Genomic DNA, 20,206 nt, shown 5'->3' with positions numbered 1-20,206 from the left:
TTATTGATCTATTAAAGTCTATTATTTAGCCATTTAGATAGATATGTACTCAACTGTAATTGTAGGAAGAAAAAAAAACATTGTTAGGCAGCGGTTTGTACAGCGGCATTACAAAAAAATTAAAAATACAATAAATAGTCTTTATATGTGTGACTGTCAACAGAACAAATACAATGATCACAGTGTATAAATAAATTTGATATTTTACAGTGAATGAATAGTTAAAGTCCCTGTGAGAAGTTTTTGACAAAGATAAACTGTGTTTTTATGCCCCACAGAAGCAAACAAGATCATCCTTAACAAGTCTGACAATTTCTAAACATTCATTTTCTTTCAGTTTGTAACCGCTGTGAAAGAGAGGGGAGTAAAAGATGTCAATCTATAGCATGGTGAAGAAACAGCCTTTTTCCCCACAGCAAATACTCACAGTGAGTGATGCATTTCACTGTTAGAATAAAGCAGGATGAGCAACCTACACATTAGCAAAGACTTAAGAGCTGCCACTTTGTCCTCATTTACAGTAAATGGATGAACTGGCAGTAACAGTGAAGTGAATGAATAAATAAATAAGCAGTCATTGTTCATGATAAATAAATAAACAGGTATACAGTGTGTTTGATAAGTTAACAACTTTGGTAAAGTGATACATAAAATAGTGTTGTTTGTTGGGTAAACAAATTAATAGTTATTGTGCAGTAGTTTAAATCAATAAGTTTGTACAGTGAAAGGTTAAATTGAGTTATTGTTGCACAATAGAAGAGTGCAACATTTATCAGCTGTTAAATCAGTGTCTCATTGGAGAGGAGGAATATGGGATCAACAGTTTGTACACAAATTTGGGGAAAAGCGGTCTCTTAGACTGACTGTGTTAAAATTTGGAAAGATTACACCTTGAAAATATATAATACAAAAAAATGATTATCTCTTAATATTCAGTGTTAAAATCCCCAAAACAAGAAGATTTTTCCTGATGGGTGTGGAAACAAGATCTTAGCATGCACCTGTATTCTTTAGATTTACAGTGACTACTTCTACTGAAGAATTGAAATAGTTTCAACTCCATAAAACCACCACAGTCACTTGTGACTAATGACAAATCCTGAAGAATGATAATTTTAAGAACAATCAATCACAGACACCATTACTTGATTTTATTGTTTTATTGACTATACAAAAATATGCAGCTTTGAGTCACTTGCTGCATCAATTGCCTCTGCTTCACTGTGATCCCTAACATTGTGACAAAAGTAATCTTTTAAAAAGTGTCTTTTCTCCTGAATCACATGTAAATTATCATTTAAAAATAATATTTCATGCATATGGCTGCTGTAACGTTTGTTATCATGATACTTTTTTGTTTTCTGGATAATACATCATCTTCATTCAAATCCATACATCCAGCTGAATCACACAGAGACACATACACACGAACATGTTCATATGCACATTAAACAAGTCTGGTCTGTGAAACTTGAGATTTGGCACATCTGACATCAAACGTATTTGAGGACGAGCTTCTTAGTGAGGGTGTACTTGGGCTCAGGCATTTGCTTGTGATTTAGAAACACTCCTTTGCTGACCATCCTGTTCACACGAGTCAGCATGGACAGGACATCATCCATCTCCTGGCTGAAACAGAAAACATCAGAAACAACTGATTAAACATCATGTTTCTTTGTTGGGTTAAAGGGAAAATTTAAAACAAAACAAGGGGAACTTTGTAAAGACGAGGGCTCAGTTGTGTCAGACTGAGCAGATGTAGCTTCATCTTTAAACTTTAAATGAAGAACAACTTTGTGCCATTTTTTATTATTGTTAGGAGCTTAATTATTTACATAGACTATAAATATTGGACGTAGAATCAGTGATGTCACCCATCTGTTTCTGAAGTGCTGTTTTGAAGCCAATCGGCGGCGGGAGCCCCCCCCCCCCACAGTGTGTGCCCAACGAGAAATGAGCTATCCAGACTACACTCCTTTTTTGTACCAGGCTGTAAACATTTTTATTTCTGCTGTGAAGATCAGCTTATGGTTTCTGGTTCTTCCAGAGCCAGCCTCAAGCAGACACTTTATGAACTGCAGTTTTTGACACTTCTGCATTGACTTCATTTCTCACAGCTGGAGGTTGCTGCTTGTTATTTACACATAGCGGGTTTGGGGGCACAGATTTAGTTCACATTTGCAGAATATTTCAGCTTTCAAATCTCTTTTAAAAACTCACCTTTTTAAGTTAGCTTTTAATTTGTGATTGAACTGTTGTTTTGTTTGATCTGTGTTATTTCTTTTTTGCTTGTATTGATTTTAACAATTGTACAGTGTCTTTGAGTTTTTGAAAAGCGCTATATAAAATAAATGTATTATTTTTATTAGATTGAAGCTACTGGGCAAAGAGCTCAACACTCCTCAACCTAAACTCCTTGTGGAGTTGTGACTCACCTCCTTGCTGACTTATGGAGCTGCCTGCACAGCTCCTGGATGTAGATGGAGCCCGTGGAAGTGTTTCGAAATGACTTGCACGCTGGCACCGTGGCCATGCCCAGCAAGAAGTCAGCATCCCAGGGCACCGTATCATCCTGAATGCGACCGGCATCTTCTTCCAGGCGGCTCTGTCTGACCCCGCTCTGCTGGCTCGGCCTCGGGGGAACAGGCACAGATCCTCTCTGGTAACCGCTTCCCTGACATGCCTGGATGAAGAACAGTTTGGGCTTTCCTGCTAAGCTGGGAACTTGCCCGCTCGTGAAGGGAACAGTCAGCTTTTTGATAGGCACCTCTTTCTCATCAGTCCCGTAGACACTTCCCAATTCTCCGTGAGAAAGCACGCACACCACCTGAGGACAGAGGCGAAAAGGTTTTCAAGAGTAGTTTCACTTCTCAAGTAGCTCAACCATGAGATGGTTTTATGTGCAACAATCCCACTGTACCAAAGAAAGTTGTGGTCAGGTCAGAGCTACTCTAAACACGTCATCTTAAAGGGAGGTTTCAGGAAACATACTCTTACTGACAATTAAATAAGAAACTATACACCACTCTCATTTATCTGTAAGCCGCCTATGATTCTCTGGTGGGTTATCTCTATTGTCGCCCGAGATTCAAGCTTTTAAAAACAGGCTACAGATTATTCATGTCTGTTTCATAAGAACCCAAAAATGGACGGATAGTTTAACTGTTTGATTTATATTTGTAAGATCAGGTCAAATGTACTCTGACTCAAACTCCCCAACAAATAAAAAAATAAAACAAGAAGGGCTTTCATACACTGTCATAGCTGTCCAACATACTGTCTGCAAGTTTGGATACAAAACATGTTACATCCATCCATCCCTTATCTTCAACACTTATCCCATTTGGGGTGAGCCCTGCTGTCATTTGACGAGAGGATGGGTACACTCTGGACAGGTCGCCAGTCCATCATAAGGCAAACACTGAGCGACAAACAACCATTCACACACACACACACACACACACACACACACACACACACACACACACACACACACACACACACACCTACAAGCAGTTTAGAGTCACTAATCACCCTGACAAGCATGTTTTTGGACTGTGGGAGGAAGCCGGAGAGAACCCACTCATGCCAGCCAGGGATTCAAACCTTAACCACTGTACTACCATGTAGCCCCACAACCTCAAATAGTACAGAATATTAAAAGAGAAGTTAAGTCTTTTATAATCAAACTTTTTAATCCTGTATGAAACCTGCAATGACAAAACTTTTTTTGTTTTGTTTAATCTGTTGAATGCTGTCAGACAGGAGCTGGCCGACTTAGCATAATTTATTGAAACTGAAGGAAAAGGCAGCTGACTATCGAAAACAAACATTTTCGCTTTACTGCACTTTGAAACGTAACATTTATACAAGTTGCTTTTACAGCCTTTGAAAATGAAGAATTGTGTCTTTTACTTTCAGTTTATTTTCAGGCTTTTGTGCCTTTACTTTAAAGGAAACTGGGAAGAGAGAGTGGGGAATGACAAGGAGCCACAGGTCTGATTCAAAGCGGGCCACCTGTTTCAGAGAGTACAGTCTCTGAACACGAGGCGTGCAGTTTAACTGCTGAACAAAATCTACACCAAACGCTCCTGTGGATTGCTGCCCCTTATCTTTATATTTACCTTATTTACAGTAAACATGAGAGAGGTGATGACCTCATATAAGTCTGCTACAAAGCTAAACATGTATTTTCAAGCCGTCAGACTGTCATGAGTTGATCATGAGTTTTGCTTTCACCTTGTTTCCTCCCTGTCTGTTATGTATAAATTATCCTTCCATGTTGTATTCTTGTGTATTCTTGTGTTTCAGTCTATTTGTGTTTCCTGTTTTATTTTGTAGTTCTTTATCCCTGTGATTTTTACTTCCTGGCCTTGTGTGTTTCCCTCCTTTTTGATTAACCTGATTAGTTTCACCTGTGTTGATCACTCTGTGTATTAAGTTTATCTGTTTCCCCTGTCCTCTGTTGTCTTCCTTGTTTTCTCTGTGTGGTTCTTTTTCCCTGTGTTTCCAGTGTTTTCTTTTGGATTTAGTTCTTGGACATTTTAGTTAGATTGGTTTGTACCTTTTGTTCTTTCAGTATTAAAATCTTTATTTTTCTTCACATGGGTCCTCCATTTGTTTCCCCATCATCACACAGACTCCTCTTTTAAACAGGATTAAGTAAATTATACATAGTTGTGTTTGTTGTTACGGCTCTCACCAGGACATCCTCCGTCAAAAAACTCCTCTGGCTGAGCTCATTCACTTCCTTTAGCATGTCGTCTGCAGTCAGGTTGTGATGAACATTGACAGTAAAGCCCAGTTTGCCGAACACGTCACGCAGAGCCTCTGCATCACATGAGAGAGAGAGAGAAAAGTGTAAAAATAACAGAATATTTGTTTTATTTTACATCATCATATCATATGTGATCATCTCACGTCAAATAATATAAAGATTCTCTGCATTTTAAACTTTGTTTCATTATTGTGTACATCTTTTAAGGTCAAAAAGGAAGTTCAGTGAAGTATATTGCGGGGTTTTTTTGTGCCTCTGAAAAAGTTGGATTGACATACACGACCAGTCAAAAGTTTGGAAACACCTTCTCATTCAAGGGTTTGTATTTATTTTAATAATTTAAAACACTGTAGATTAATACCAAAGACATCAAAACTACGAAAGAACATATATGGAATTATTTAATGAACAAAACAGTGTTAAATAAACCAGAATATGTTTTATATTTTAGATTCTGTAAAGTAGCCTCCTTTTTCCTTCATGACAGCTTTTCACACTCTTGGTATTCTCTCAGTCTGCTTCATGAAGTGGTCTCCTGGAATGGTTTCTAATTAACATGAGCCTTGTCAAGAGCCCTATTTGACTACTGTTGTAATCCAGATTATGGCAAAACCAGATTATTTCATAGTTTTGATGTCTTCAGTATTAATCTACAATGTTGGAAATAATTCAAACAAATAAAAACCATTGAATGAGAAGCTGTGTCCAAACTTTTGACTGGTAGTGTAGGGAGTAGGAATTTTGAGGGGTTCATTTAAATGAGACATCTGACTCTTAAAGATGTGAAATTAAAACAAGGAAGGACAAAAAAGTAGAGTACAGATCCAAAGTGAAAGACCCACACATGCTGCATTTGTTTGTGTGTGCTAGACTTTAAAAAGAAAGAAAAGCTGAATTGTTGTTTTATTTAGTAAGATGCTGAATGGTGGCCTCACTGCCATGAAATAAGATGTGAATGTACACAAAAACCTTTCTCTGATATGACTCAAGAAGTGACTGTGAGCAGCATCCACTTTGTCTGGTGCAACATGAGTGACAGATGATCAGTACATAGAGAGATTACATATAAGGAGACATACCCTCATCCTTCTCAGACCCTGCTCTCTTCCCCAGCCCATTAGAGAAAATCTCATTGTTAAAGACAACACATTGACCACGAGGGTTATGAATCAGGGGGTAATAGTCCGTCTGAAGGGTAAAAAAAAACACACCCAGAAATACAAATCATGAACATTACTGATCTGTCGATGAATGGATGATGTGAATACGTGGTTGGGTGAATGATTACCTCATCAGGAAGAGAAGGAGGCTCTATGACTGGGTCTGCATCAGTAAAGATTTCTTCTTCATCTGATGAAGGAAAACAATGGAAAGTTACTTCCCTTGTGAATGATATTAAATGAACGCATGAGAGTGGAAACCTTGAGTGGAAGAAGGGGGGGGGGGGGTCTTAAGCTGTAAACCAGCCATTAGGGACGATCAATCAATGGCTGTGTGCTAAAAGGAATCAGAGAGAGACAGAGAGACTTACAGCTGGACTGAGTATCAGTGATGGACCCGGGGGGGCCAATGGCCTGAGGGGGGTCGTTGACCCTCTGTGGGGGAAAAAAAGAGTCCTCAGTACACTGGCTTATTATAAAATCAAAGAAACACACATTCAAACACTCTAACAAACACTCACCTGGTAATCCATGCTGATATGAGGAGGGACGACAGGCTGGGTTAATCCTGCAGAGAGAACAATCGCTTCACTAATTTCACAGTCAAACAACATTTATATTTTATATATATAGAAATATGTATATTTATATATACTGAGTGTGTGTGTGTTAAAGTGTGTGTCATACCTTGCATGTGGCGCTGCACAGTGGCTGCCAGTTGTTGGTCAAACTCCTGCAGTGTTGTGAGCAACAGATCAAGTTTTTGGTTTGACAGCAAACTTCTCCTTTCCATTTCAGCGAACACATCCATTGCTGTCTGTGAGGAGAAGTGTTTGTTCATTTAGAGGCTCAAAGCACTTTCAGTAGAGTCCTAGAGTATGAGTAATTAATGCACAAACAAATCAATTAGTTGAAATTTGATATCAAAGCTGAATTCACATGGTTTCTCCTGAGTAAGAGAGTTATTTTTTTCACCTCAGTGAGTTCACAAGCTCTAAGCTGTAGTTCGGGGACTAGATGGATGCAGTAAAGGAAGGTTTGTGTTGCATTTAATAGTTCAGAACATTGACTGTATATCAAATTGACAAAATATGAGCCCTTTGGCTTTGAAGCCAAAAGATTTAGAGCTCCCTCTGCTGCCTATTAGCAGTTTTTCAGACAAGCTTAGCTTTAATTATCTGACATTAAAAACAGGGGATGTGATGTCATGATTGACAGCTCTGACGACAAATCCAGGCCTCTGCAGCTTTCTGTACCAGATTAGCAGCATAAAGAAGGAACGGTGAGTCATTGAAGTGTCCAAAACCACAAGCATCTGCTCCAAGTCAAAGCAAGAACCTGTTCTGATGTAATTTCTTAATATATTCTATTTTAGGTTGTTTTAATGTACAACACTTTGTGTTACAATGCCATTGTATGAAAAGTGCTTTATAAATAAAGTCTGATTGATTGATTGATTGATTGATTGATTGATTGATTGATTGATTGATTGATTGATTGATAACTCCTGCAGCACCATGCTGCTTCAGCAGTCAAAAACTGTCTCCTGACACAGGTCACATACACAAACTCATTCCTAATCTGCCTCCACACTTGCTTTCATAAGACCAAAATGTCAGCTCCAACAGCTTTGATTACTTTTTTTTTCATCCATTTCATTTATTCCATGGTACTGAGTTAGAGGAGGTTAGGGTTGTTTTTATTCTTATGCTGCTACTTATTTGTGTATTTCTTTTTTTACCACTGGTTTTTGAGAGATGAGAGGGTGCCAGGGAAAAATGAATTTCATTGCATTGACAGTAGTACTCTGTATTATTACTCTATATGACCAACATACTGCATTTGTCAGCTGCATCTTCTTTTTCTGAGTACTCCAACACCACAGAGTTGAAGGGTCCACAGGATGCTAGTGTTCAAAATTGCTGAACTGAGGTGGATTTCAAAAGAGGACTTCATGGATATAACAAGACTATGGGCTCCATGTTTTATTAAGTCATTATGGTCCACGCTGGGTCTCATTCTGCTACTGTGGATCTATTTATCATAACGAGATAAACCCAAGTGGATCTGAGGAGAACCAGTAATAGTGCTGACCATGAGATAATGCAATGAGCACAAAAAGAGTTGACTGTTAAATATTCTGTGTGACTTCTGATCAGATTGCAGAATATAATAATATTGTGCAGCACTGGCTAAGGTGGGGTTCAGCCTAACAGGTGAAGGTGTGTGTGTTCTCACCTTGCATTTCTCAAGTTGTCTTTTGTCCAGCTTGCCGTCCAGAAGAAACACCATCTTGTCAAAGTTCATCTGAGTCATGTTCTGATCAGTCTCATAGAGCATCACCCTGACAGAAGGAGCAGAGGGGTAGAAATGAAGAAGGATCAGTGAAGCTTTAAGAATCACACTGACTGAATTGTAGTTCTTACATTTCATCTTCCATTCCTTTACCTGTAAGCTGACAGAAGGGGATTTGCGTCCATTTCTTCTGGTCGCCTGCTGTCCGTCTCGAGGAGGCTGAGGAGGTCTGCTCGACCGATTGTATGGAGCAGCTGAGACAGAAAGATGCCATTGTCCAGCAGACCTCTTTCCTCCAGCCTTAAGAAGAGCTGTTTAGCATCCTGGACCTTTTTGAGAACAAGAACAAACTTTGAATGAGATAAACCTCAAAAGGAAACATAATGCAGACCTAGAATTTAATCAGTGACTGAGAGCACATCCAATTCAGCAATAATACTACTATAAGCCACTGAATGCACCAGTTTTTCATTAAAAGAAAGGGATTCATTTTTGGAAGTAGAGAAGTTTTACTGTACAATAGATTCAATAGATGCCTTTCTACAGCTGTTACTGTCTTTACTTATTGTCTTCCACTCGTGTTCTTTCTTGACTTTGTCGCTGTTTGTTAAGTTTGTCTTGAACGTTGCTTTGCAGATAGTCTTATACATACATGAAAGAGAGGAAAACAACACTTCTACAATGCAGCATTTTCATTTTGGTGAATCTTACACTAACTTTAACTGAAACACTGACTTGTTCCTCTGAAATGGGGTTTTAAAACATACAAATAATAAATGTTTTCTGGTTCTCACCCCCTCCAGGCGTTTCCTGGTGACGACATCACTACACAAGAAGCAGAGGGAGGCCACCTCAGAGGAGTCCAGCTCCTCATCTATGCGGGACAGCTTCAGCCTGTCCATCATAGACCCCCTTCCACCTGCACGGGCCTGAAGATCAGCTCACTGAGCTCTGAAGGATAGAGAGACAAACATTTTGAAAAACTGAAGACATAAAACAATATTACAAAAAAAAATCCTGTTGCAAATTTGTTGACACCAAACCTTGAACTAAAGTTGTTATTGCACTACAAAACAATAACTCTAAACTCTCAACCAAATGCAGTGATATAAATATTTAACATATATTTCTCAACTCCATAAAGTATCAACTCTAGCACTTCCGTATTGGACTCATATTTTTAGACCAGAAGTTGACGCTTGCTCCATTCACAGGTTATTGTAGAAGTGTCCAAAGAAGTAATCAATATGATGAAAGTGTGATTTACACCCCTATGACATGTGTTTATTGTGGTTGAGTGGTGTATTGTCACGTGATCAATTCCCTTTTCTTTATTTGATTCTTTATCTGATGCCTAATGTTCTCTTGCTTTATCCAATTCATTTATATTTGACATCTGACAAAAACAATGTAGCCTTCTCTCTTCCCCTACTACTACATTAATAACATTTACTGCGTTGGCGTTTCTTGCCCATTTTGGGGGGGCTGAAGCACCCCTAAATTGAATTCAGTGCCCCTAAAATTTGAGAGCTTTTTTTTAACAAGATAGAAAAGTTTCAAAACCATACAGCACTTGGTTGAAACGTAACATTTTAACAACAAAAATACAGCAGAAAAAAAAAAGAGCCAGGTTCAGGTAAGAGTGTACGATCAAATGGTCTATCTATCTAGAATGATGTTGTAAGTTGGATCAATGTATCAGTTTATATCTCTTATTAGATATAAAACGCATTGTTTGGTTATTTGTCTTTTGGTTGACAGTACAAAAAGAGAGAGAGAGGAGCAGAGAGAGGACTTCATTTATTAGTATTGTAGTGGCTGTTTGACTTGGTCAACTTACAAAACTTAAATCTCAAATCAAAATCTGGCCACGGGGCATGGGGAGAGTGGATCTTACACGGTGTCCAAAAAAGTGTCAATGTCCAGCGAAGTATTCAGTCTTTTGGTGGTTTATTGCATAACAAAAGGTTCACTCAAACAAAAGGTAGCGTCTTGCTTTCAAATCTCCCGGTTAAAAAACATTCACCATCCCCGGTGTCTGCCCCTCCTATCTTACCTACTCATATATATAGACGTCACCCGGTGCAAAACTATCAACCTATAAAAGTGAGTAACGAAATATACTAATACCCCTATGGCATTAAAGTTAATTACCTTAAATTAAATAACAATAAATAAATCAATTGATTAAAGTAAAAATAATCCAACATACGAAACAATGTAAATAGCTCCAACCAGTATTATTATTAGTATTTTTAAAATGTTATGTAATTTTTCATCTAGTTGAATACAACCTATTTGTATTGTCAGTCCAAAGAAGGAGAGATGAATAAGGGGAAGGAGAGGAGAGAGTGCAAGATCAGGAAGAACCAGGTAAGAAAAGAAACTGAGAATACTCTGGGAATCTGTGTTCAGCTCTTGAGTGACCCACCATTTGGTACTTTGGTAATTATTGTGGTGATGTTAATTGTTGATGATGATAATGGATGGTCTTAAATTGTTTGGTTGCTTCATTGTAGATGTTCCTTATTTTATTAAGAAAAAAACAAAAACCTTATTTACTTTTGTGCATTGCCTTTACACTGCTTGGCAGTGCCTGCACCCAAATTAACTTTAAGCAATTTGTTACTCGTACTGATCTTGTTTCCTCTTGTCTAGATCTTTGCTTGTGTTGTTCTTGTTCTTGTCGCTTTGGATAAAAGCGTCTGCTAAATGACATTGTAACAATGTAACAATAGCGGCACGCAAAACTTATCAAATTATATAATACAGACAAGAAGGAAAAAGGCAGAGAAAAACATTGAAAAAGTCAAAAGTTCATGTGTTTTACGTTCTGTGCATTGCATTTCAAATCAAAGTCCAAAAAGTAAGTCCAATGTCATTTTTTTGTATTTTTGGTACTCACTACTTCAGAAACATACATGTACTGTTTATGTATATGTTGAGGAGCTGTGGCTCTGCATTTAAATAACCTTTATCAGATTTGATGGTTTAGTCACAGACTTTCCCCACAAGTGTTATACTTTTCTGTCACAAATGTGGGAATGAAATTACATCAAAATGTACAAAACAGTGAAATGTATTTTTTTTTTTTAATTTATTATTCATCTGATCCTAGAATCTTCCCTGATTTACTGTAATAATTCATATTTCACAGAAGTAATACAGGGATCATTGCAGCGTGGGTTTCTATCCTGGACTGACGTAAACACGCGGTGACGTCAGTCAAAGATAAAAACCCCGGACAGGTTTTCACTGTTTGAAAAGTTTCTCAAAGTCGATAAAAGTTACAGAAAAGAACACAGAGAAACATTTACTTTAACTGTAATTAATATACAGTAAGATAGACAATCAGTCATGTGACGGTATACTGTCGTTTCACAGGTTAGTCATAGCGAGCTTTAATCTACACTTACCAGAGCCAACCTCCGTCCAGGAAACTAATACACGCGCCTCCTGTGTTCCAGTAAAGGTGACTTCTGTTTCACACCGACCAAGTAAGACTTTTAGATGTGTATGGAGCAGTTGTCTTCAGGCGTACCCAAGTTTCCCTCTTCTGCTTCTTACTCAAACTCCTCTGTTCTCTTTCACTTTCAGAGGAACTGTTCTTTAAACCTTCAAAATAAAAGAAGCATTTTCATTAATAGACTACTCCTGTCCTCGTGCTAGCTGATGTCAAGATGCAGAGTGCAAATTGGACGACTACTATTTTGTTTAACCTTTTTTTGAAGAAGACTGCAGCTAGCCTTTATTTTTTCAACAACAACAAAAAATGTATACACTTTTATTTTGAAGACGAGAACAGTTCTACAATCCGGGTTTGACTCGTCTATGCTTCGAAGTGATAAACAAACTTCTCAGAGAGATGGGATTTAAGGCTCTTTGAAGGGAACCGGATCTTGAGGACGCGTTCCTTTCAAAGAGCCGTTCAAAAGACTGGCTCTTTGGCTCATTGTTATATTTATTTATTTTTTAAAAGTTAACCAGGGGTAACTCGTTTTTATCAAGGAATCAATCACTGGTAAGATAAGATTTGGATCAGAATACTACTAGAAACTTACACATTCCACCAATATATATACTCTATTGGTGGGAATTATTCTGAAATATTGATTATAATTTCATTAGGCATTGTAAACATTCCATAAGATGGTGCCATATTCCCATGCTTCCACAGTGAGATCACTATTTTGAATTTTCCCTCACCTAAAAAAATTTGTGGCACTATAAAAGCTACGCAGGCTACAGATAACTTGCATGCAAAACAACTCTACTGTAAAATTTTCCACACAAGAACATTTTAACAATACAGAAAAAAATGTAAAAAATAATAAATAAGAATAAATATACATGTATATAAAAAATATAAATACAACTTGAATAAAAATTAGGACATTATAAAAATGTGAATGCAAAATTGTACTACCCCACCTGGTATTTCTGCACCTGAACTACTTTACAAACAGGAGCTCAACTCCTTGACTCGAATCCACATCAAAACAATGTAAACAATAACAAAGCGTAGACAATAAGTGTGAACAAAAGACTCATGGGGCATGCAGGTGACAAGTGAAGGCAGCGTGGGCCATCTGCATATAAAAACGGCTCCCAAATGAACAACTCGCAACTGCGAATCGGTTCTCATTGTTCACATAGAAGAGCCGTTCAAAAGACCAACTCGCTCGCGAACGTCACATCTCTACTGTAAGAACTCTGTCCAGACATGAATGACAGTCCAAAATAAAAATGCAAAGACTGTATGGGGAAAAGCAGCTTTATTCAGAAATATAATGTTTTTCAAAGCAAAACCATACAGAACAGGTGAAGTTTGAAGTTTTTCTTTTGTTATAGTATATCCAACATGTTTTTTACTGTGACAGTAGTTAGGTGTGATCCTGGGAAAGGACAGTGCATGAAAGTAAAAAGCCAAACTTAGTCTCAAGTGAAAATATAGATTAATAGAAATCTATATAAAGATCATTTTCAAAAGGTGAGTTTTGGCCTCTGTGTGGTTTCTGAGCATCAGAGCTATTAGTCTGGGTTCTGGGAAATGGAAGCAAATGGGAGGAAGTACTCTCTGGCAAACTGGATGACGTCATCAGGTTTTCTCAGCAGCAGGAACTGCAGAAAGTCAGATATGAGCGCATGTACCTCTGGGTGCTGTCTGAGGTATGAGGCGTGGTTGGCCTTCAGCTCCTCCTGCCGTAACAAGACAAAAACACATCCATAAATTGTCCCTCTCATATTTTAATCATAGTACAAACAGCATTGTTACCTTTCTGTCCAAAAAAATGGAGCACATCTGCATGTCTTCCTCCCAAACCAGTGGGATCTTTTCAAAACCTTTAAATTCAATAAACACAAACATAAAACAACATGACTAACTCTGTTTCCAAACAGAAGACGATTTCAACGAGTGTAGGAATCATTACCTTTTTGTTGCTGTGATGGCAGCTGCAGAAGCCTCATGGTGACAGGAGAGCCAACCTGCATTCTGCTGGCCAAGTGCCTGATTAGGCAAGGCAAGGCAGCTTTATTTGTGTAGCACATTTCATACACAAGGGCAACTCATTGTGCTTTACATTAAAACATTAAAAGCATTTGAAACATTCAGACAAGCATAAAAGAGCATAATTAAATGAAAAATATATAAAGAAACATAGAAAAGAGAAATTACAAATATGTTAAAAAATAATAATACAAATTGCATTTAAAGAAAGTTACAGGAAGGCAGTGGCAAATAAAAAAGTCTTAGTCTTTGATTTAAAAGAGGTGAGATTTGGAGCGGACCGACAGCTTTCAGGGAGTTTGTTCCAGATATGTGGTGCATAATGACTAAAGGCTGCTTCACCATGTTTCGTTCTGACTCAAGGGACTGAAAGCAGACCAGTACCTGGTGACCTCAGAGGTCCAGATGGTTCATACAGTAGCAGCAGACCAGCAATGTGTTTTGGGCCTAAACCATTCAGTGCTTTATAAACCATCAGCAGGATTTTAAAGTCTATCCTCTGACAGACAGGAAGCCAGTGTAGAGATCTATGAGCTGGAGTGATGTGGTCTACTTTTTTGGTCCTTGTTAGGACTCAAGCAGCAGCATTCTGTATGAACTGCAGCCGTCTGATGGACTTTTTAGGGAGTCCTGTAAAGACACCGTTACAGTAGTCTAGACCAGGGGATCTCAAACTTTTTGGAGCCAGGACCCCTTACAGGTGAGAAAATTGTCCAAGGACCCCCTCATAATTGTAACACAGATTAAGCACATGTGATTAATGTAATTAGATTAGTGATGTGTCATGATCAAAAGCTGCGGCTCTGAGAGACGATGCTTTATAGTGAATCAGTTTTTTTCCTTTCGCTGCTTAGCTCTCACAGTGCTCAGCCCCAGCTCTGCTCACAGCAGAACTTTGTTTTGATTGGTCAGCATGGCGGCCATGCGGCCAATCACATGTGAGGATATAGGATATAGGTGATGGAGGGGAGGCTGTGTAGCGTGGCTTCATCTGTTCCTTCTGAGAGGGTTAGGGTTAGGGTTCTTCTCAAAGACAGGGCAAATTCTCACTGAGAGGAGAAATCGGATCGGCCCATCCAAGCTGAGGCATCTGATTTATCTCAATGCCAACCTGCACTAAGGACATTAATAATGTTTGCCCGAGTTTGGTTCTGGTTCTGTTTGCTTGAGATTGGTTCTTGTTCGGTCTGCTTTAGTTTGGTTCTTGTTCTGGATGCTTGACTTGGTTCTGGTTCTGGTTGCTTGAGTTTGGTTCTGGTTCTGGTTCCGTTTGCTTGACTTTGGATCTGGTTCGGTTCTGGGTTCGGTTCTGGTTCGGTTCTGGTTCAGGTTTTTTCAGTTCCGGTTCGGTTTTGGTTCGGTTCTGGTTCGGTTCGGTTCCGGTTCGATTCTGGTTCGGTTCTTGTTCGGTTCTTGTTCGGTTCTGGTTCAGGGTTTTTTCAGTTCTGGTTCGGTTCTGGTTCGGTTCTGGTTCGGTTCTGGTTCGGTTCTGGTTCGGTTCTGGTTGCTTGAGTTTGGTTTTGGTTGCTTGGTTTTGGTTCTGGTCCCTTTTCTTGAGTTTGGTTCTGGTTCTGGTTCGGTTCTGGTTCGGTTCTGGTTCGGTTCTGGTTCAGGGTTTTTTTCAGTTCCGGTTCGGTTCCGGTTCGGTTCCGGTTCGGTTCTGGTTCGGTTCTTGTTCCGTTCTGGTTCGGTTCTTGTTCGGTTCTGGTTGCTTGAGTTTGGTTCTGGTTGCTTAAGTTTGGTTCTGGTTCTGTTGGCTTGAGTTTAGTTCTGTTTCAGTTTGCATTAGTGTGGTTCTGGTTCTGTTTGCTTAAGTTTAGTTCTGGTCCTAACCCTAACTCTAAGCATAATCCCAATTGGGTAGGGGTTAGGGTTTGTGTTAGGGTTAGGATTAGGGTTTGGGTTAGGATTAGGGTTCGGGTTATGATTAGGGTTAGGACTAGGGTTAGGGTTAAGGTGAGGGTTGTGGTTAGGGTTACGGTTAGCGTTATGATTAGGGTTATGGTTAGGGTTAGGATTAAGGTTAGGGTTAGTGTAAGGATTAGGGTTAAGGTTAGTGTAAGGATTAGGGTTAGCCCTAACCCCTAGCCATAATCACAACCCTATCCCTAACCCTAATCATAACCATAACCCTAACCCTTTATCACAACCCTAATCCTAACCCTCATCATAACCTTAACCCTAACCCTAATCATAACCCTAACCCTATTCACAACCCTTACCTTAACCCTAACCCTAACCCTAGTCCTAACCCTAACCCTAATCATAACCCTAACCCTAACCCTAATCATAACCCTAACCCTAACCCTAATCCTAACCCTAACCCTAATCATAACCATAACCCTAATCCTAACCCTAACCCAAACCCTAATCCTAACCCTAACCCTAATCACAACCCTAACCCTAACCCTCACCCTAACCCTCACCCTAATCACAACCCTAACCCTAACCCTATTCACAACCCTAACCCTAATCATAACCTTAACCCTAACCCTAACCCTAACCCTAATCCTAATCCTAATCCTAACCCTAACCCTAACCCTTATCATAACCCTAACCCTAATCACAACCCTAACCCTAACCCTATTCACAACCCTAACCCTAATCATAACCTTAACCCTAACCCTAACCCTAATCCTAATCCTAATCCTAACCCTAACCCTAACCCTTATCATAACCCTAACCCTAATCCTAACCCTAACCCTAACCCTAACCTCAAGGGTTGGACAGAACACAGACAACTTTTAGAACTGTTGCTCCATTATGTGAAATTATTGTCCAACAAACTGACTGACTGACTGACTGACTTCAACATAATACCTCACAAATGCTTATCTTTAAATTTTTTGATCTGCATGTTAGGCATGGTACGTGTATTTATAAAGCACCATTCATGCAAGAGCCATTCAAATTGCTACATGGTACATAAATTAGCAGCAATCCCTAGAAGAAATGAAGCGACGCCTGTGAGCTAGTTCAGGCAGACAACTCAAGCTGCACTGCTATACACACGTCACATGTCCCACTCTCATAATCATCATCCAATCAGGCGCTCTGCCTCTCAATTTGGCGGTCTACTTAAACCAGGAAAATCTCCCATCTCTCCCTCTGCCTGTCAACGCTTCTGCTGCCCTGCATTCCTATTGCTGCATATTCTTTCATCCCCACCGCCACCCCAGAATCCACCTGCAGGCTCCAGGGTGTGTTCAGTATGTTTTGCTCATCACTCCTCAATGTCTGCATGTAAACTTATTATGCAGGGAGTGATGATGCCAGAGCCTGGGCACTGAACATGTAATATGGATTTGCTGCTACAATAAACAATTCAAACGTGAGTTGTCTGACTGAACTGTCTTCATGTATAGCCATCAGTCATACCCTGTTTGATCCACAGTGGGGACAGGTGAGAGGGTCAACAATGACAAGAGCCTGAGGCGGTTACGTTTTAGGCCTTACCCATCAGCCAGGAAGTAGCTCTGCCAGGTGGTGGGTGTGTCCTCCACTGAGTGAACGATCCTCTCCACCCCAAACACCTCCACGGTCTCTCCCCCTATCTCCAGCTCCTTCACACCCAGCTCACTCTGAGCACAGAGGGACAGATCAACAGTGTTCAACCTTTCAGTAAACAGAACAAATAAGAAGTCTTACAGTTACAATGACTCACAAACGTGGTGTGAATGATGTGCAGTCCCTGGTTCAAAGACACAAAGGACACTTTTTCTGGAACTTTCTTCCTCAGAGCAAACAGACGCATCATCAGTAGGTTTGAACCCTCGGTTACCAACCCTCTGAGGACAGACACGGGATAAGAAACCCTCTCCTTTGTCACCTCCTGCTCACACACACACACACACACACGCACACACACACACACACACACACACACACACACACACACACACACACACACACACACACACACACACACACACACACACACACACACACACACACACAAGATTACAATAGTTATTCAGAATTGTCAATTTGAATGTCACCAAGCAAGAAGTCTTTACATATGTATGCAACACTGATTTAAACGAAAATAATGTTCCAACCTTACCTCGCCTACAGTGGTAACTTTATTTATAACCATCTGCCCATCACTCTGCACCATGTGGCACCTCTTGTCCAAACTGTGACCCTCGAGCTGAAAAATGATTTGTACAAGTTATAAGGCAAGAAAATAAAAATAAAGGCTGGCACAGAAAAAGGTTGGGCTCTATGAGTGAACAGACATTGAGAACAAATATTCATATGATGCCAAATTGAGGACTTTAGACCTTTTTCCCTTGAATTTCATCACCCAACTTCACAACCTAACTTTAACCACACATCAACATGTAAATATGTCAGTGGACAGCTGGAATGGGACTAAAAGGTAAACAGGTGCAGTAGATGCCACATGTTTTAAAATGAGACACTATAAGAAACTTGCAATGACTCACCTTAACATACTCATGGTAATCTTCCTCCAGCACTTCCAGGTCTGCTGCTAGGTAAGCTTAAATTGACAAAGGAGGTGCATGAGGATACTGAAACATCAGTAAATAGACAAAACAATGGAGATGGGTCTGTCCATGCAGCCTCTCCTCACCTGTCACCGTTGTTCCACAGGGGGAGCCATCGATGGCCCCCTGGCTCTGAGCGTGCAGCAGCATACATGGCTTCTGGCCTCTGCTGGCAAACTCCACTTTAACTGTGAACTTCCCCAGGTCTCTGCCTCCTTCTGACACAGTCACCAGTGAGTCTGCAAACACGCATCTCTGCAGCTCTGCAGGCTCTGAGAGAAAAGGTGGAGAAATCAACTAAGAGGAAGTAGTTTCTTCCCAGCCAATCAGGGCAACATAGTGGGGCCGCCACTCGACCAATCAGGACAGAGGGTTGGGGAGTAGCTCTGATTGGTCCGTGATAACGGGAACGAGGGGAATTATAACATTGTTTGATACAAAGGCAATTGGAAAACACATAGATTTGGCCATAATCTCAAATTACTTCACTTACAGATGAGTACCGATTGGTATTATGAGTTTTTTACACCATTCCTACCAACAGCAGCTTTAAGTTGTAACATTATGCCTCCTTATTTTAAGTGGAATAACTGGGACTATTTTTAAAAAACTATATACATGAATAATTTCAAATCAATAAAATCTTCTTTTAAACAATGTTTTCTGCCAACATATTTGGATCTTAAGTCAGTAACCGTGTAGACTAATAAGCAGGATCATGTATGGCTATGGGGGTCTCGTCCACCCCCTTACCCCGTCAGGATCTATTTCCCTTAAGGTCTTATGATGACACCAACCTATTTTCAAGGCAGGATACATTTGTTTTTATTTCACAAAGAAAATTGATTCAGTTTGAGTTTGAATGGGTAATTTCAGAGAAGTTATGTATGGGGCGCCGTTTGTAAAGTTGTGCACACCGAAAATAACAGCAACATTTCTCCACATTTAGCTCCAAAACGTCATAAAAATGTAGAGTGAATTTTTGATAGTCACTTTTTTTTTTTAAATCACATTTAGAGGAATATTTGTGATGTTCTTCACATTTAATTTTGTTGTGAAAAATATATTAGGTTAAAATAATTCTTAAATCCAAATGTTAAATATAATTTTAAATATTAAATATAAATCTAAATATTAAATATAAATCTAAATATTAAATATAAATTCAAATGCTAAATATAAATCTAAATGCTAAATATAAATCTAAATGTTGAATATAAATTTAAATATTAAATATAAATCTAAATGTTAAATACAAATATAAATGCTAAATATAAATGTTAAATTTAAATATAAATGCTAAATAAAAATGTTAAATCTAAATGTTAAATATAAATGCTAAATATAAATATAAATGCTAAATATAAATATAAATGTTAAATATAAATATAAATTAAATAAATAAAATACTCATTCATTATCATTTCCAATTTGTGTCCTGATGTTTTTTTTTTTGTTGTTGTTTTTACCTATTCCATCAATTTATTCTCAGATCTTTTTATTGATTATCCAAATTGCAAATAATGTCTGAGCAGTCAAATTGACAGCTATGGTAATTCTAGCAGTTGCAGAATTCTGGTAAGGCAAAGTGACCCATGTTGTGATAAATCAGTTAGATCATATTTAATCAAGTACTAGTTGTATGAGTGACAGTATTCAATAATTCCAAATCTGATTTTTAAATGTCTCCTCAATGCTTAAATGAAACAAACACCACTAACTCTCTCAAGATGTGCCAAAACCAGGTGTAGCTTCCTCCCCTGCAGACACGCACTTTCTATAGGGGTCGACCCCTCACACCATACAAGCCTACAGCACCTCGACACTTAGACCACCTACCTATGCTGTCCATGAAGGTTGTTTTTCTCATTTTCTTTGGATTAGCCTTTTGCTGCACTTTTATCTTCAGTCTCCTTCCACATACGGAAAAGCAGACAAATCCGAGTTGTTATGG

The 20,206-nt window shown here is 39.0% G+C and overlaps 2 protein-coding genes across 2 annotated transcripts; both read right to left on the bottom strand.

Annotated features, from left to right (window-relative positions):
* Window positions 1-1,145: 1,145 nt before the first annotated feature.
* On the bottom strand, window positions 1,146-11,831 carry casp8 (caspase 8, apoptosis-related cysteine peptidase). Its single transcript, XM_034702253.1, has 12 exons — window positions 11,649-11,831; window positions 9,027-9,183; window positions 8,386-8,561; window positions 8,176-8,281; window positions 6,625-6,754; window positions 6,459-6,505; window positions 6,309-6,372; window positions 6,066-6,127; window positions 5,857-5,965; window positions 4,703-4,830; window positions 2,436-2,827; window positions 1,146-1,629 (listed from the first exon to the last, which is right to left on the bottom strand). Exons 2-12 carry the CDS (start codon window positions 9,135-9,137, stop codon window positions 1,494-1,496), a joined length of 1,461 nt encoding a protein of 486 aa, XP_034558144.1. The 5' UTR covers window positions 9,138-9,183; window positions 11,649-11,831; the 3' UTR covers window positions 1,146-1,493.
* Window positions 11,832-12,988: 1,157 nt separating this feature from the next.
* On the bottom strand, window positions 12,989-20,188 carry catip (ciliogenesis associated TTC17 interacting protein). The gene is made up of 9 exons (XM_034703287.1): window positions 20,092-20,188; window positions 18,339-18,524; window positions 18,190-18,245; window positions 17,805-17,891; window positions 17,406-17,573; window positions 17,198-17,322; window positions 13,665-13,741; window positions 13,508-13,575; window positions 12,989-13,431 (listed from the first exon to the last, which is right to left on the bottom strand). The coding sequence occupies exons 1-9, from the start codon at window positions 20,120-20,122 to the stop codon at window positions 13,264-13,266; spliced, it is 966 nt and encodes a 321-aa protein (XP_034559178.1). The 5' UTR covers window positions 20,123-20,188; the 3' UTR covers window positions 12,989-13,263.
* Between the last annotated feature and the right edge of the window lie 18 nt (window positions 20,189-20,206).

Source organism: Notolabrus celidotus, chromosome 15 (genome assembly GCF_009762535.1).
Source record: "Notolabrus celidotus isolate fNotCel1 chromosome 15, fNotCel1.pri, whole genome shotgun sequence".
NCBI lineage: Eukaryota > Metazoa > Chordata > Actinopteri > Labriformes > Labridae > Notolabrus > Notolabrus celidotus.
The sequence above is the reverse complement of the archived record's forward strand: the minus strand, read 5'-3'. Positions and strand labels throughout refer to the sequence as shown.

What these genes read in the sequence shown, in the direction of transcription:
- casp8 (XM_034702253.1), bottom strand. Translation starts at nt 9,137, where the DNA reads ATGATGGACAGGCTGAAGCTGTCCCGCATAGATGAGGAGCTGGACTCC. An exon ending in CCCCTTCTGTCAGCTTACAG is followed by an intron (nt 8,282 to 8,385) that starts GTAAAGGAATGG and finishes TCCTTCTGTCAG; the next exon opens with GGTGATGCTCTATGAGACTG. An exon ending in CACTGATACTCAGTCCAGCT is followed by an intron (nt 6,128 to 6,308) that starts GTAAGTCTCTCT and finishes TTCCTTCATCAG; the next exon opens with ATGAAGAAGAAATCTTTACT.
- catip (XM_034703287.1), bottom strand. Translation starts at nt 20,122, where the DNA reads ATGAGAAAAACAACCTTCATGGACAGCATAG. An exon ending in AAGTTACCACTGTAGGCGAG is followed by an intron (nt 17,574 to 17,804) that starts GTAAGGTTGGAA and finishes GTGTGTGAGCAG; the next exon opens with GAGGTGACAAAGGAGAGGGT. An exon ending in GCCATCACAGCAACAAAAAG is followed by an intron (nt 13,576 to 13,664) that starts GTAATGATTCCT and finishes TTGAATTTAAAG; the next exon opens with GTTTTGAAAAGATCCCACTG.